The sequence below is a fragment of the Medicago truncatula genome, chromosome 6 (assembly GCF_003473485.1).
Source record: "Medicago truncatula cultivar Jemalong A17 chromosome 6, MtrunA17r5.0-ANR, whole genome shotgun sequence".
In the NCBI taxonomy this organism is placed as follows: Eukaryota; Viridiplantae; Streptophyta; class Magnoliopsida; order Fabales; family Fabaceae; genus Medicago; species Medicago truncatula.
Window position 1 is genome coordinate 4,533,852 of NC_053047.1, and position 13,651 is coordinate 4,547,502.

The window sequence follows — 13,651 nt, forward strand, 5'->3', positions numbered from 1 at the left end:
ATTCTAACAAATATCAAACTATCTAAGAAATTATCAAACAATATCTTCATATGATTGTTGACTGACCAAAACAAAAAAGATTCAATTTCCTATTTGAACTAGAAGACAATCGTATAAGATGTTTCTCATGACAAACAAAAAGATTCTATAATTGTACAGAAAAGATCCAAAACAAGTATGACTATTTTTTTCTTTTATCAGAGTCTATTGGCTATTATTGGCCATGCCTTAATCAGTCCAAATTTTCACATCATGAAAATATTAAATATTTGAATTTGCACAAGACAATATCTCTCCCTTGTCTTTTAACGAGGGTTGTAAAACTGTTTTATACATGCATCCAATCAAGCCATGTCATAATGGCAATTGTTTAGGTTACTTCCTCAAATATCTCAAAATATAATAAACATGGGGTGATCTGATAAGATTCAACGCGTAAAAAAGCTTTACACCGTCAGTTTTCAGCAATTAATCTCTGCAAAGTATTTCTGCCTACAAGATTTGATAGGATTCTACATATGATTTTTATTTTGTTTTGAAAAAATGGATCGGATCCTTCACATGAACATGATAATGAAATTCAAGATACCGTGAAAGAATTCTTATTCCCTCTACTTTACATATTAAAATGGTAGGATTCATATTATAAAGTTAATATACATGCCATATAATTATCCAATATGCATATATTCAAAACATTCAGTTTAGGAACTCTTGCTGAAGATGAGTTCACTTACATCATCACTTAAATTCAATAGGGGAAGATCAATCAATTATTGTTGAACTGCTTTGCATAAAAAATTACTTAAATTTGATTTTATTTAAGCAACACCTCCTTGATCAATTTGTCCAAGTTCATATATGAACAACCTCCAGGTCTCGTGTTCTCCTCTGCCTTCTTCTTCAACTCGATTGCCTTTTTCCTCATCTTCTTTCCTTTCTCTCCCACCATCAATTCATTGATAAGTTTCTCCACCTCCTCTCTCTTTACATTCGTATCAATTTCCATCCCAATCTCCCATTCATTGTAAATAAGTCTACAGTTTGTTGGCTGATCACTAAAGAATGGCCAACACAACATTGGAATTCCAGCACATATACTTTCAGTGGTTGAGTTCCATCCACAATGAGTCAAGAATCCACCAATTGAAGGGTGGTTTAATACTTGCTCTTGAGGACACCAGCTCGCGATTACGCCTCTATCTGAAATTTCATTCACAAACTCCGATGACAAAACAATTGTGCCACCAATGACAAGATCAGGCCTAATGATCCACAAAAAAGGTTTATTGCAATTGGCCAAACCCCAAGCAAACTCTAACATTTTCTCTTCATTCATAACTGTAAGGCTGCCGAAATTCACATAAACAACGGAACCCGATTCCTTCGATTCAAGCCATTTAAGACACTCAGTATCTTCTTTCCATATGTTGGAACCAAAAGAATCCAATTGATGGATTTGTGGAGTTTGGTTTAATAATGAAGGTAAAGGGCCAATGGGGTAAAGAGAAGGAAACATAGAGGAGAGAGCATTTATTACATCACTCTCAAGTTCATTGAAAGTATTCAAAATAATAGTAGAGTTTTTATGATCTTTATCAGCCACATCAATTACAAAGTTTAACATAATATCATTTGGATCTGTTGTCCTGATATAGTCAGCAATGTCCTTCAACCGAAAGTTTTTCAAACCTGGAATCCAATCTACTTTAGTTTCCAAATATCCATTTGTTAGATAACTCTCATCTGCATATCAAAAGTAGCAAAGTTAATAGCTTGAAGGAGGGCCGTATCTGAGGCAGGGCGAGGAGGACGACCGTCCCAAGGTCCCAAAAAATAAGTTTAAAATTTGGGTCAAAAATATAAAACTAGGGGTTCATTGGGTAAAAAACATATTAGGATATGCTAAAATCATATACATTTTAACTTAAAAAGGACATATCAGGAATTGATGTACATTTCCTAACATAATAAAAACTATCATCTTCAAGAAAATTATTTTTACACTTTAGGAATTCAATTTTTTTTTTGTACTTATTAGTTAGGGCCCAAACTGTAGGTTCATCCGTAGGCCACCTGAATCTCAGAAACGGCCATTTGAAAGTCATACATACATACACACGTGTATATTTTGTTTTCGACAGAAACATGCATGTATAAGGTATTATAAATTGAATAAAAGTCATTTATTGAAGTATAAATTTTAGTTTTGAAGTTTTATCGATCAAATTTGTGGAGGTCATCTATTCAATAAGATTTTTTAATTTGAGTGTTGCTTTATTGAAATTTAGTGTCGACATTGAGCTATATATTAACTGAAACTATATCGAGAGTTACTCTTGGAGTAAGTTGATTATCTCGCACACGAAGATATATATAAATTTAATTCATATATATAGTTAATGTAAAGATTTTTTACACTGTCAATAAATCATGATATATTGTAAGATAATAGAAAATATGAACTTTAATCTTAACTACTTCTAAAGTAAATCATATGATTGGTTGTGATTTGCTGACACCGTAAAACTTTTTACACTAATAGTATATCAAAGTAAATATTAATCACAATATATATATATATATATATATATATATATATATATATATATATATATATATATACTTTGTGAATAAAAAACTCAACTTAGTACCTTTGAGTGGCGTGAGACCTTTTTCTACAAAGGAACGTAAGTGATGAATACTCAACAAAAAACATGCACTGGCTGGAAAAAGGATAACATTTGGGATTGCGAATTCTACAGCAGCCTGTATAGTAAAGCTCATAAAATAATCAGAAACTAAGCAAGTAACTGGTGGAACATTGGTAGAGTCATTAAGTCTTGTAAGAAGTTCACAAAAGGGTTTAAGGAAATTCTTTCTTATAGATTGAGCAAGAGAGGGTATGTCTTGACTAACATCACCATCACCTTCCATTGGTGTTAGACCATCTGGTATGGTTTCAAAGCTAAAACCAGGGAAACCATCTAAGGCATTTGGACCTCTTGATTTGAGCAAACGTTTATGATTGTATTCAGTGTTGACAAAGGTTATGTGAAATCCTCTAAGGTGAAGAAGTTTTGCAAGTTTGAACAATGGATTTATATGTCCTTGAAGTGGAGCTGGAATCAACACAGCATGTGGTTTTCTGTTTGCAAAGTTTCCCATCTTTGATAATTCTCTATTGAATGTTATTGTTATGTGTGCAAGATACGAGGTTGAGAAACAAGTGATAAACATGGGCTTTAATAGAGAAAAAAAAAAGGAAATTGCTATAAAATTGAAAAATATAAAGAAATCCAAACAGTTAAAATCTGGAAGGTTAACTTAAAATCGGGATTTTGCTTCAGATCGAAAGGTAAGAGCAAAATCGCAATCAAAATCTACGAAAGTTAACTTAAAATCAGGATCTGAAAGAAATTGTGCCACGGCCGGAGGAATTGTGCCACGATTGTGAAGGAAATTTCTGGAGCAGGTCTCTGGAAAAAACATGTCATGATGGAGCCACAAAGTGGCACGATGGAGCGTTGAAGGAGAAAAATAAAACCATAACTTTCAGCGTAATATTTGTTCCTAATTTTAAGGGTTATAGAAGGGAGGGAGGGAGGGAGTGTGTGAGAGAGAGAGGCAACAACAAAACTAGGGTTTGTAGAGTTTTCACTTGGCAACAAACACTAGGGTTCAAATATTAATTTGGTTTTCATAACAATGCTATGAAACACAGGCATAGAAAAAGACATAAAAAATAACACTGACACGTTGATACTAATAATAATAAAAAAAATTAATTAATTGAATGTAATTACAACGTAATTGAATGTAATTACAACGTTTGACATAGACACATGTTAGATACCATTCACATCTTCGGTGAGGGTCGTCGGTGGCACACAGTTACAATTTTTTCTTATATACACAAATATAAATATCAATAAGTTGTAGTTATGTTACTTCTTCTACTTCCTGTCCTCGTCAATTCATCTCCCTATATGACTCATTATAATGGTTGAATGTGTTTGTTGGTTGTTGGTTAATTAACCAATCAATATGGCATTAAATTTTATGTTGTGTGTACTTGTGTCCATTTGGTAACCAAGAAAAGGAAAGTTGATAGAGTCCACAAAAGGGAAATATTTATGCATGATTATGGAGATGGACCACCACCATAAGCCGCAGTTCCCTTACGTCCACATGCAAATTGTAAACGTTTTTACATACATATATATTAGTAAAAAAAAGAAGGTAGAGTAAAACTTGAAATTGGTACATGAATTGTAATTTGTAACAGTGTGTAACTTACTATAAAGAAATTTCAAGTTAGTATCCCAAATTGAGGAATGCTAGAAACACTCTCTCTAGCACTCACTCTTTTATTGAGTGAAATCAATGTATGTCTCACCACTTTTTATGGGTTCCATTTTCAAAGTGTAAGTCCTACATTAATTTCACCAAAGAAAAGAGTGAGTGCTAAAGAGTTCTCAAAAGAGAGTGTTGCTAGCATTTCTCATCCCAAATTTGTTCACATAATTATCCCTTCAAAACAATGTAAAATAGTTAGGTACTAGAATGCGACCATATTTGTTGTTTCAATCAAATTCATTGTCAGTATCAAACCGTAAGAAAACGTATAGTAATAAATAAGCTCCTTTAATTTGACAGAAAATGCACAATAAGTAGGGTAAGCAAAGGAGCTCCTTTCAAGGACGTATTCGGGGAATATCAGGTTCGATTTTCAGGGGGAACAACGTTTGGCCAATGTACATGAGCCGGATTAGTCGTCCACCATTAGTGGGTTGGAAACCAGTGCGAAGGCAAAAAAAAAAAAGTTAAAGCAACCATGACCCCTTAATTTGATAGCAGGCGCTAAAAATCATTTTATTAATCAGGTAATGCAATTGTGAAAAAACTCCCATTATTTTTTTTTAAGAAGCCAAAATTGAATTATATTAACAATAAAAGAGCAATCCCCAAAGCACAAGATGTGCCTTTGAGACTACGGCAAAGAACCAAGTTTTATATCATAGTACACAAATACAGCTCAAACAACATTAGCCAATACCCAAACAAACAAGAGGGTTTGACCACCGCTGTTGAGAGCCAAAAACAAAACAAGCTTTTTTTTAAGTTTTATACATATGGTATTTAGATAAAGAGAGAGATAAGACCACATAAGCTTTATATTAAAGAAGGGTTGTGTTGTATTTACCATGGTTGTTAAAATTGGGATTTTGTTTTCGGTTGAAAGGGAGTAGCAAAATAAAAAATTGTAAAATTGCAATCAAAATTGAAGGATTCTACTCAATTACTTTTCTAGAATTGATATAGGATAGCGAAACACGAAAATCGTAAAATCGCAATAAAAATCGGTGGATTCTACCAAAACAGCAAAAATAATGCTAAATACATGTTATTAATTGCATATATTTTGGATCCACAAAATACTTATACATAAATGACTCACACCTAGATGCCAAATATCTTTTAGTAGTGATAATAATGCTACACAACTTAGACAAAATACTTAAAGTAAATCCTAGATGCCAGACAAAATAATTGATCATAAATGAGTAAATGACTATTAAGTTTTAAGGAATAGCCGATATGGCTACCAAAATACACAATCGAAAGCCTAGATGCAATCATAAATCAATTGACAGACCAGGTCACCCATATAAAAAAAAAGGCTAGAATCCTTCAAAATTATGTAAAATCCAACGATTTTGCATGAATTTCACGATTATGTGTGGTTTTACTAGGATTTTGCCTATTTTTAAATTCTGCAATGAATTTGAATCGTTAAAGATGAATAAAGTCACAAAATCCTAAATTTAGGATTTAAATTGTGATTTTGACAACAAAGGTATATACACCAGAATTGAAACATTTATATTCAAATGTATTGTAAACTTGTAGTTATGGAACCTTAACTACTCTTTTTTTTTTCCATGTAAGCTTGTAACAGTGCAACAGGGAAATATTATATAGGATAAAGTGCACTTTTCGCCCCCTATGTTTCAAAATGTTGCGATTTTGGTCCCCTATTAAAAAAAATGACAATTTTGGCCCCCTTCAACCCAAAATTACTGAAAAGACGCCACATGTCCCAAAAAAGGGGCCATAATTGCAACTTTTTGTAAAGATAAGGGGTCAAAAAACATATTTCCCTTATGTTAGGAGGTCAAAAGAGCATATTTCCCTAAACATAGGGGGTCATTTTTGCCATTTTTTATAATAGGGGGCCAAAATTGCAACATTTTGAAACTTAGAGGGCGAAAAGTGAAGTTTAGCCTATTATATATACAGTTTAACATTGTGAAATTGGAATTATGTAAAGTTATTTTAGGGACACTATATATGGATTAATCTAATTGCATAGTTTTAATTCAAACACTAATGGGAACAACCGTGAGTGCTCACGAGTATTTAAATGCATTCAAATCAGTCTCTTCAAAAGATCTAAAGAAGCATTCAAGCATATAAATATAATATTAATGAGATTTTGAAGTATTGGCTTACTTTGATCCATATGGATTCAATCAAAAACAACCAAAGGCCAAAATAGAGGTATGTAATGTAATCTTTAAATGTGAACTTATGAATAATGGACTTGAGGAAGCTGCATGCATGCATCATTGCAATGTTCCTGACTAAAATGTTGATGCTCACACTTTAGAATATAGGTTAACAAAAAGTAAAAATTATTTGATCCTAATAAAACTATAAATATTTTATTAAAGTTAATTAAGTTTGATTCTGTTTAAGAAACACCTCCTTAATCACTTTCTCTAAGTTCATGTATGAACAACCTCCAAGTCTCGTTTCCTCCTCCGCCTTCATCTTCAAATCAATTGTCTTTTGCCTCATTTTCTTTCCTTTATCTCCCGACATCAATTCGTTGACCAGCTTCTCCACCTCCTCTCTCTTCACATTAGTTTCAATTTTGATTCCAATCTCCCATTCATTGCAAATATATCTGCAGTTGGCTTGCTGATCCGCGAAAAAGGGACAACACAACATTGGCACTCCGGCACATATACTTTCAGTGGTTGAGTTCCATCCGCAATGAGTTAAGAATCCACCAATTGAAGGATGGTTTAATACTTGCTCTTGCAGACACCAGCTTGCAACTAAGCCTCTATCTGAAATTTCATTCACAAACTCCGATGACAAAACAACCGAGCCACCAATGACAAGATCAGGCCTAATGATCCACAAAAAGGGTTTCTTGCTATTGGCCAAACCCCAAGCAAAGTCTAACAACTTTTCTGCAGTCATCACCGTTATGCTCCCAAAATTCACATAAACAACAGACCTTGGTTCATTGGATTCAAGCCAGTCAAGACACTTGGTATCTTCTTTCCAAAGATTGGTACCTAAAGATGCCAAATGCTTTTGTTGACTTTGATTTAAAAACGAAGATAAAGGGCCAATGGCATAAATACAAGGGAACATACTGGAGAGAACATTCAATACATCATTCTCAAGTTCATTACAAGTGTTAAGAATTATAGCAGAGGCACGGTAGCCCTATTCATCGCTTCATTGATAAATTCTACTATAGAATAATTTGGATCTGTTATCCCTATAAAATCAGGAAGATCTTTCAGTCGAAAGTTTTGCAGTCCAGGAATACAATCTACTTTAGTTTCCAAATATCCGTTTGTCAGACGACTATCATCTGTATATATCAAATTACAAAACTTGTTAGCTTGAAATTGAATTAACATATATACTTCATATGAACAATTTAACTAAACTACACCTAAGCAGAAAGAAATAAGATTAATTAGTTATATTACCTTTTAGTGGTATGAGACATTTTTCAAACAATGTCGGTAAGTGTAAACAAGTCAAGAATGTACATGCATTGGATGGACTAAAGAGAACAATAGGAAGTGAAAGTTCTTCAGCAACTTGTATAGTAAAGGACATGTTCCAATCATAACTAAGCAAGTAACTGGAGGGATAAGACCAGCAGTAGAAGACTCATAGAGTCTAGCAAGAAGTTCGCGAAATGGTTGGAGGAAGTTATTTCTGATTGATTTACAGAGAGAATTTATGTCCTGTGTAACATCACCATCACCATCTATTGGAGTTAAACCATCTGGAATAGTCTCGAAGGAAAAATCAGTGAAACCATTACGAGAATTAGGACCTCTTGATTTGAGCAAGCGTTTGTGATTGTACTCGGTGTTCACGAAGGTTATGTAAAATCCTCTAAGGTGAAGAATCTTTGCTAGTTTGATTAATAGATTGATATTTCCTTGAATTGGTAATGGAATCAATACTGCATGTAGTTTTTTACCACTCATTTGTGAGTTTGTGTTTGAATGTTGAGTGTGTATGATATGAAGTATAGAGAAAATGAGAAAGGGGTATGTCAGTGGTTTAATAATTGAGATAAAAGCCAATGTCCCTTAGATTTGTGGAATGGAAAATAGAGAAAATAAAAATGGAAAAGAAACAGAAATTCAGAGTCTAAGATATGTTTATTTTAAAATGGAATGATTCCAAGTAATACAATTTGAGCCTTATCCTCATTGTGACAAAGATTGATCTTGAATCCTCTCAATAATCGATGCATACTAGTCTAGTCAAAACTTTTTGCTATGCCAGAAATTAATTTGAATTATTCACAATTATGTTTAGAATCTGCAGACAGCAAATGTAGTCAAGTTCTAACTCTATCCTTTAGTGAAAAAGAAAAAGTCCAAGTCTTGTAACATCATTTGTAACACCATTCATTTTTAAGGTGTCACTGTATTTTGAGAAAAATAGTTAAGTGAAGATTGCGATCATTCTTAAGGAAACCAAAAAATTGGTTTTGGTTCAAAATTGTTCGCCTCCACTGTTGGTCGTGCAATGCTTTAATGTGGTTTTGTAGCGGTGGGAGTGACACAATCTTTTAAAGTACGATTTTCAGCCATTTTAGACTTGTGATCACTCTCTTCTTCGTTGATGGAGAAATCTCTCTTTCTCGAGTATTGGTGGAACAATTTTCCCGAGAATTCAAGTTCTTCACGTCCAAACAAGAAAACAAGCAAAAACAGAAAATATTATTGTGGCACGATTTTGACAATAAAGAAACTTGGAAATTTTGTATCATACCAAAAAATCTCAAAACTATATCTTACAAGAATACTTGCACAGCATTCCAACCGTTCATTAGAAGATATTATCAAAAATATATATGATTGTGGATCATCTTCATAAATTTCAGTTTACTACTTGAACTGCAATTATAATATATTTCTTACATCAAAGATTCTAGTTGTACAGAAGAAAACATGTGCAAATTGATGAAGCAACAATGACCACTCATTCTTTTTATCATAGTATTGTCTATTATTTACCCATCTCTGAATCTGGCAAATTTTGGACTTATGATAAAGAACAGAAAAATTTGTCTTTCAACAAGGACTGGAGATTCTCCCTAAAGTCACAATTGTATAAAATCCAAATTTACCAATCAAGAGGGATGGATGTGTCCCTATTATCAAGATAGCCTTCCATTCTCTTCACTTGTATATGCTTTCACCTCATTCGGGCTGTATTTTATGTCCTTTTATAGTGTGTGTATTTTAATCCTTTGTTATGCATATGAGGTATCAACTATGGTTTTAGTCCTTCCAAATATTTGGTTCCAGATGTTTTGTTTTGGTCCCTATAAAATCTATTCATATTTAAATTGATACCTAATATTCATTTTAGTCTTTATTTTGAGGGACTAAAATCAAATATTCTACATATTACAAGGACCATATCCAATATGAATCAATTTTGTAATGATAAAAAACCAAGGACCAAAAACAAAAAGTAAGATATTTGGAAGGACTAAAACCGAAAACATTTTTTTACAAGGATTAAAACCAAAATGCTTACATTTGCAAGAACTATTTGCATATTAAAATCTTGGGTCATGCTAACTGGTGCCCCGGACACTTGTGAAGGAAGCCAAAAGAAGAAATTTGAAATCAAAAAAGATACTTTTTAAATTTTTAATGCATTGATTACACAACTTTCAATGTAAAATATTACTATATTTTATTTTTTAACCAGTGCCCTGGAGACACTGGTTAGTTTGTGATCAATCTGTATCACATGCATGGGAGTTGGTTAAGCTATAGTAACTGTGAAAGGAAACTTATTCCAAACTTCAATTAATAAAGTTTCTTTCTAATCAGCCCTAGGAAAAATATTTGAAGCTTCACATAATATTAATCCCAAATTCAATATTGGAATAGTACATAGTAAAAAATACATTGCATCAAAGCATAGTAATAGCTTAATAATTTAATTAGAAACAACCTCCAGGTCGATAAAGTAATAGAATACTGCATTGTATAAAACAATATCATTATATATCTAATTTTGTTTAAGCAACACCTCCTTAATAACTTTGTCCAGGTTCTTGTATGAACAACCACCTAGTCTAGTGCTCTCCTTTGCCATCTTCTTCAACTCCATGGCCTTTTGCCTCATCTTCTTGCCTTTATCTCCGGCTATCACTTCATTGATCAGCTTCGCCAACTCCTCTCTCTTCACATTTGTATCGATTTCCATACCAATCTCCCATTCATTACAAATAAATCTACAGTTTGTTGGCTGATCGGCAAAAAAAGGCCAACACAACATCGGCACTCCAGCACATATGCTTTCAGTGGTTGAGTTCCATCCACAATGAGTCAAGAATCCGCCGATCGAAGGGTGGTTCAACACTTTCTCTTGTGGACACCAACTTGCTATTAGGCCTCTATCTGAAATTTCATTTGTAAACTCAGATGACAAAATCACTGAGCCACCAATGACAAGATCAGGCCTAATGATCCACAAAAATGGTTTATGGCAATTGGCCAAACCCCAAGCGAATTCTAATAATTGATGGGGTGTCATAACTGTAATGCTGCCAAAATTCACATAAACAACGGATCCCGGCTCCTTGGATTCAAGCCATTCAAGACACTCAGTATCTTCTTTCCAGAGGTTGGAACCTAAACAGTCCAATTGATGAATTTGTGGAGTTTGATTTAATAATGAATGCAAAGGTCCGATAGTATATAAAGAAGGGAACATAGAATATAGTGCATTCATTACATCACTCTCAAGTTCATTGTAAGTATTCAAAAGAATAGTAGAGTCTCTATTAAATCTATCTGCAATTTCAAAAAAGAATTCTACCATAATATCATTTGGATCTGTTGTCCTGATATAGTCAAGAATGTCCTTCAACCGAAAGTTTTTCAAACCTGGAATCCAATCTACTTTTGTTTCCAAACATCCATTTGTTAGATAACTATCATCTGCATATCATAAGCACAGAAGTTAATATCTTGAAGATTCATACACACACATATTTATAAAGTTACTATACATTCAATGAAAGTTATTTGTAGTATAACAAATTTTAGTTTTGAAGTTTTATAGAAATTTGTGCAGGTCATCTTCTCAATGACAATGAGAGCTTTTAATTTGAGGTTTGGATTGTTATTAACTTTATTAATTAATTTATGAGTTAGCTCTCTGGTAAGAGTTTGATTCAGTAATCTCAATGTGCAGAGAGTTCAAATCCTTTAGGGATCATATATATATATATATATATATTCAAGAAGCTGAACTAACCCATCAAAATTGACACTAGGGAGAATTGAACCTGAGACCTTAGAACGCTCCAAGGTTTCAAGCCAACTAATATATATATATATATAATGTGCATTTACAAAATACTATTAACTATGAAGAAAACAAACTTAGTACCTTTGAATGGTATGATGCCTCTTTCTACAAAGGAACGAAGATACATAACAATCAATAAAGAACATGCACTTGATGAAAAATAGAGAACATTTGGAAGTGCAAATTCTTCAGCAGCTTGTATAGTAAAGCTCATACAAGAATCAGAAACTAAGCAAGTAACTGGTGGAACATTGGTAGAGTGATTAAGTCTTGTAAGAAGTTCACAAAAGGGTTTAAGGAAATTCTTTCTTATAGATTGAGAAATAGAAGGTACATCTTGACTAACATTATCATCACCTTCCATCGGTGTTAGTCCATCTGGGATTGTTTCAAAGCTAAAATCAGTGAAGCCGTCTAAGGCATTAGGACCTCTTGATTTGAGCAAACGTTTGTGATTGTATTCGGTGTTGACAAAGGTTATGTGAAATCCTCTAAGGTGAAATAGTTTTGCTAGTTTCAACATTGGATTGATATGGCCTTGAAGTGGATATGGAATCAACACAGCATGTTGTTTTCTGTTTGCAAAGTTTCCCATTTTAGTTAATTTTCTATTTGGATATTATGTGTGCAAAATATGAGGTTGAAGAACAAGTGATAATAAGCATGTGCATTAATAGAGAGAATAAATGACAATGCTACAAAATTGGAAAATACAAAGAAATCCAAAGAGATAAAATCTGGGAGGTTGAGATTCTAACAAAGTGAAATAAGTTCATCCAACTCAATTTTTAATTTGGCTATCACAACAATGATGTGAAGCATGGACATACATACAAGGACAAGAATACAACATTCACACGTCCATACCGGTAATAATTAAGATGAAAACATGATTAATTGACTGTACTTACCTGTGTTGGTGTCAAACGTACAACAACACATGTCCAACATCAAATACATCTCTTATCAAAAGTGTCGCTGCTACATCGTTTGTATTTTCATAGGCAAATGTTACTATGTTGGTAGTACATTTAGTTCTTAGATTTAAAATTTGGAACCTTTACTTTACTCATCAATCGACCTACCGGTTAATACTCATCATAACGGTGTTGAATTGTTGCTCTTTGGTTTCTCCAATCAATATGGCATTGAATTTTCAGGTCTGCCCATATGCTAAATTACCAAAACAAGAAATATATCTAACAAAAGTATGCAGTTGTCTTGTAGAGTACAGTTAATATGTCATAAATCACATTTCGGTCTTTCATGAATTTGAAGGTTAAAATAAGTTATTATACATTTTTTGGAGGTTAGAAATAAGTTAGTAAAATTTGAAGGTAGAGTAAAACTTCAAATTGGTACATGAATTTGTAAGTGTGTGTCAACTTACATTATATAAATTTCATGTTAGTCTCCCAAATTTGATTAGATTAGTCCCTTCAAGATTATGTCAATTCGGTCTTTTCCTTTATCAATATTTTAAAATAGTCCAATGGCCATCCCTCCTAAGATCAAGGGTTATGCGATCAAATTGTCCCATATATATAGATTTTTCTATTTGGTCAGGTATCAAGCAGAAAGATCACATCATCAAAGATATTTGTCAATGATTACTTGGGAAAGGGGATAAGATTAATTTGTAAAATGCTCACTGGCTTAACTTTTCAATTGTCGATCAGCTTGATATTCCAGAGAACAAGCATCATTTACTTCAAGGCATTGTGAAGGACTTCATCAGAAATAAGAAATGGTATCTTCCTCAATCAATTCTTTTGAATCATCCCTAATTTTAGGACGGGTGACAATCGAGTTTGGGAGCACACAAATAATGGGTAACTTTGTTTTCGTGAATCTTATTTTTTTCAAAAACCTCCCCTTAGTGAGGCATATTGAGCTAATTAAGCCTTATATATGAAGTCGATCCATCCGACCGGACAAATATCTTCTTGTTTGGAGGCTTTTTACAAAGAAATTCCTA

General features: G+C 33.2%; 2 protein-coding genes and 1 pseudogene across 2 annotated transcripts; all 3 read right to left on the minus strand.

Moving 5' to 3' along the window:
- Positions 1 to 586: 586 nt before the first annotated feature.
- Positions 587 to 3,237, minus strand: LOC11417495 (7-deoxyloganetin glucosyltransferase). Its single transcript, XM_003618610.4, has 2 exons — positions 2,655 to 3,237; positions 587 to 1,746 (listed from the first exon to the last, which is right to left on the minus strand). Exons 1-2 carry the CDS (start codon positions 3,166 to 3,168, stop codon positions 818 to 820), a joined length of 1,443 nt encoding a protein of 480 aa, XP_003618658.3. The 5' UTR covers positions 3,169 to 3,237; the 3' UTR covers positions 587 to 817.
- Positions 3,238 to 6,565: 3,328 nt separating this feature from the next.
- On the minus strand, positions 6,566 to 9,564 carry LOC11412519 (7-deoxyloganetin glucosyltransferase-like; annotated as a pseudogene).
- A 623-nt stretch (positions 9,565 to 10,187) lies between these two features.
- Positions 10,188 to 12,415, minus strand: LOC11412997 (7-deoxyloganetin glucosyltransferase). The gene is made up of 2 exons (XM_003618613.3): positions 11,755 to 12,415; positions 10,188 to 11,300 (listed from the first exon to the last, which is right to left on the minus strand). The coding sequence occupies exons 1-2, from the start codon at positions 12,266 to 12,268 to the stop codon at positions 10,366 to 10,368; spliced, it is 1,449 nt and encodes a 482-aa protein (XP_003618661.1). The 5' UTR covers positions 12,269 to 12,415; the 3' UTR covers positions 10,188 to 10,365.
- Positions 12,416 to 13,651: the final 1,236 nt, after the last annotated feature.

What these genes read in the sequence shown, in the direction of transcription:
- LOC11417495 (XM_003618610.4), bottom strand. Translation starts at nt 3,168, where the DNA reads ATGGGAAACTTTGCAAACAGAAAACCACATGCTGTGTTGATTCCAGCT. An exon ending in AGGTCTCACGCCACTCAAAG is followed by an intron (nt 1,747 to 2,654) that starts GTACTAAGTTGA and finishes TTTGATATGCAG; the next exon opens with ATGAGAGTTATCTAACAAAT.
- LOC11412997 (XM_003618613.3), bottom strand. Translation starts at nt 12,268, where the DNA reads ATGGGAAACTTTGCAAACAGAAAACAACATGCTGTGTTGATTCCATAT. An exon ending in AGGCATCATACCATTCAAAG is followed by an intron (nt 11,301 to 11,754) that starts GTACTAAGTTTG and finishes TATGATATGCAG; the next exon opens with ATGATAGTTATCTAACAAAT.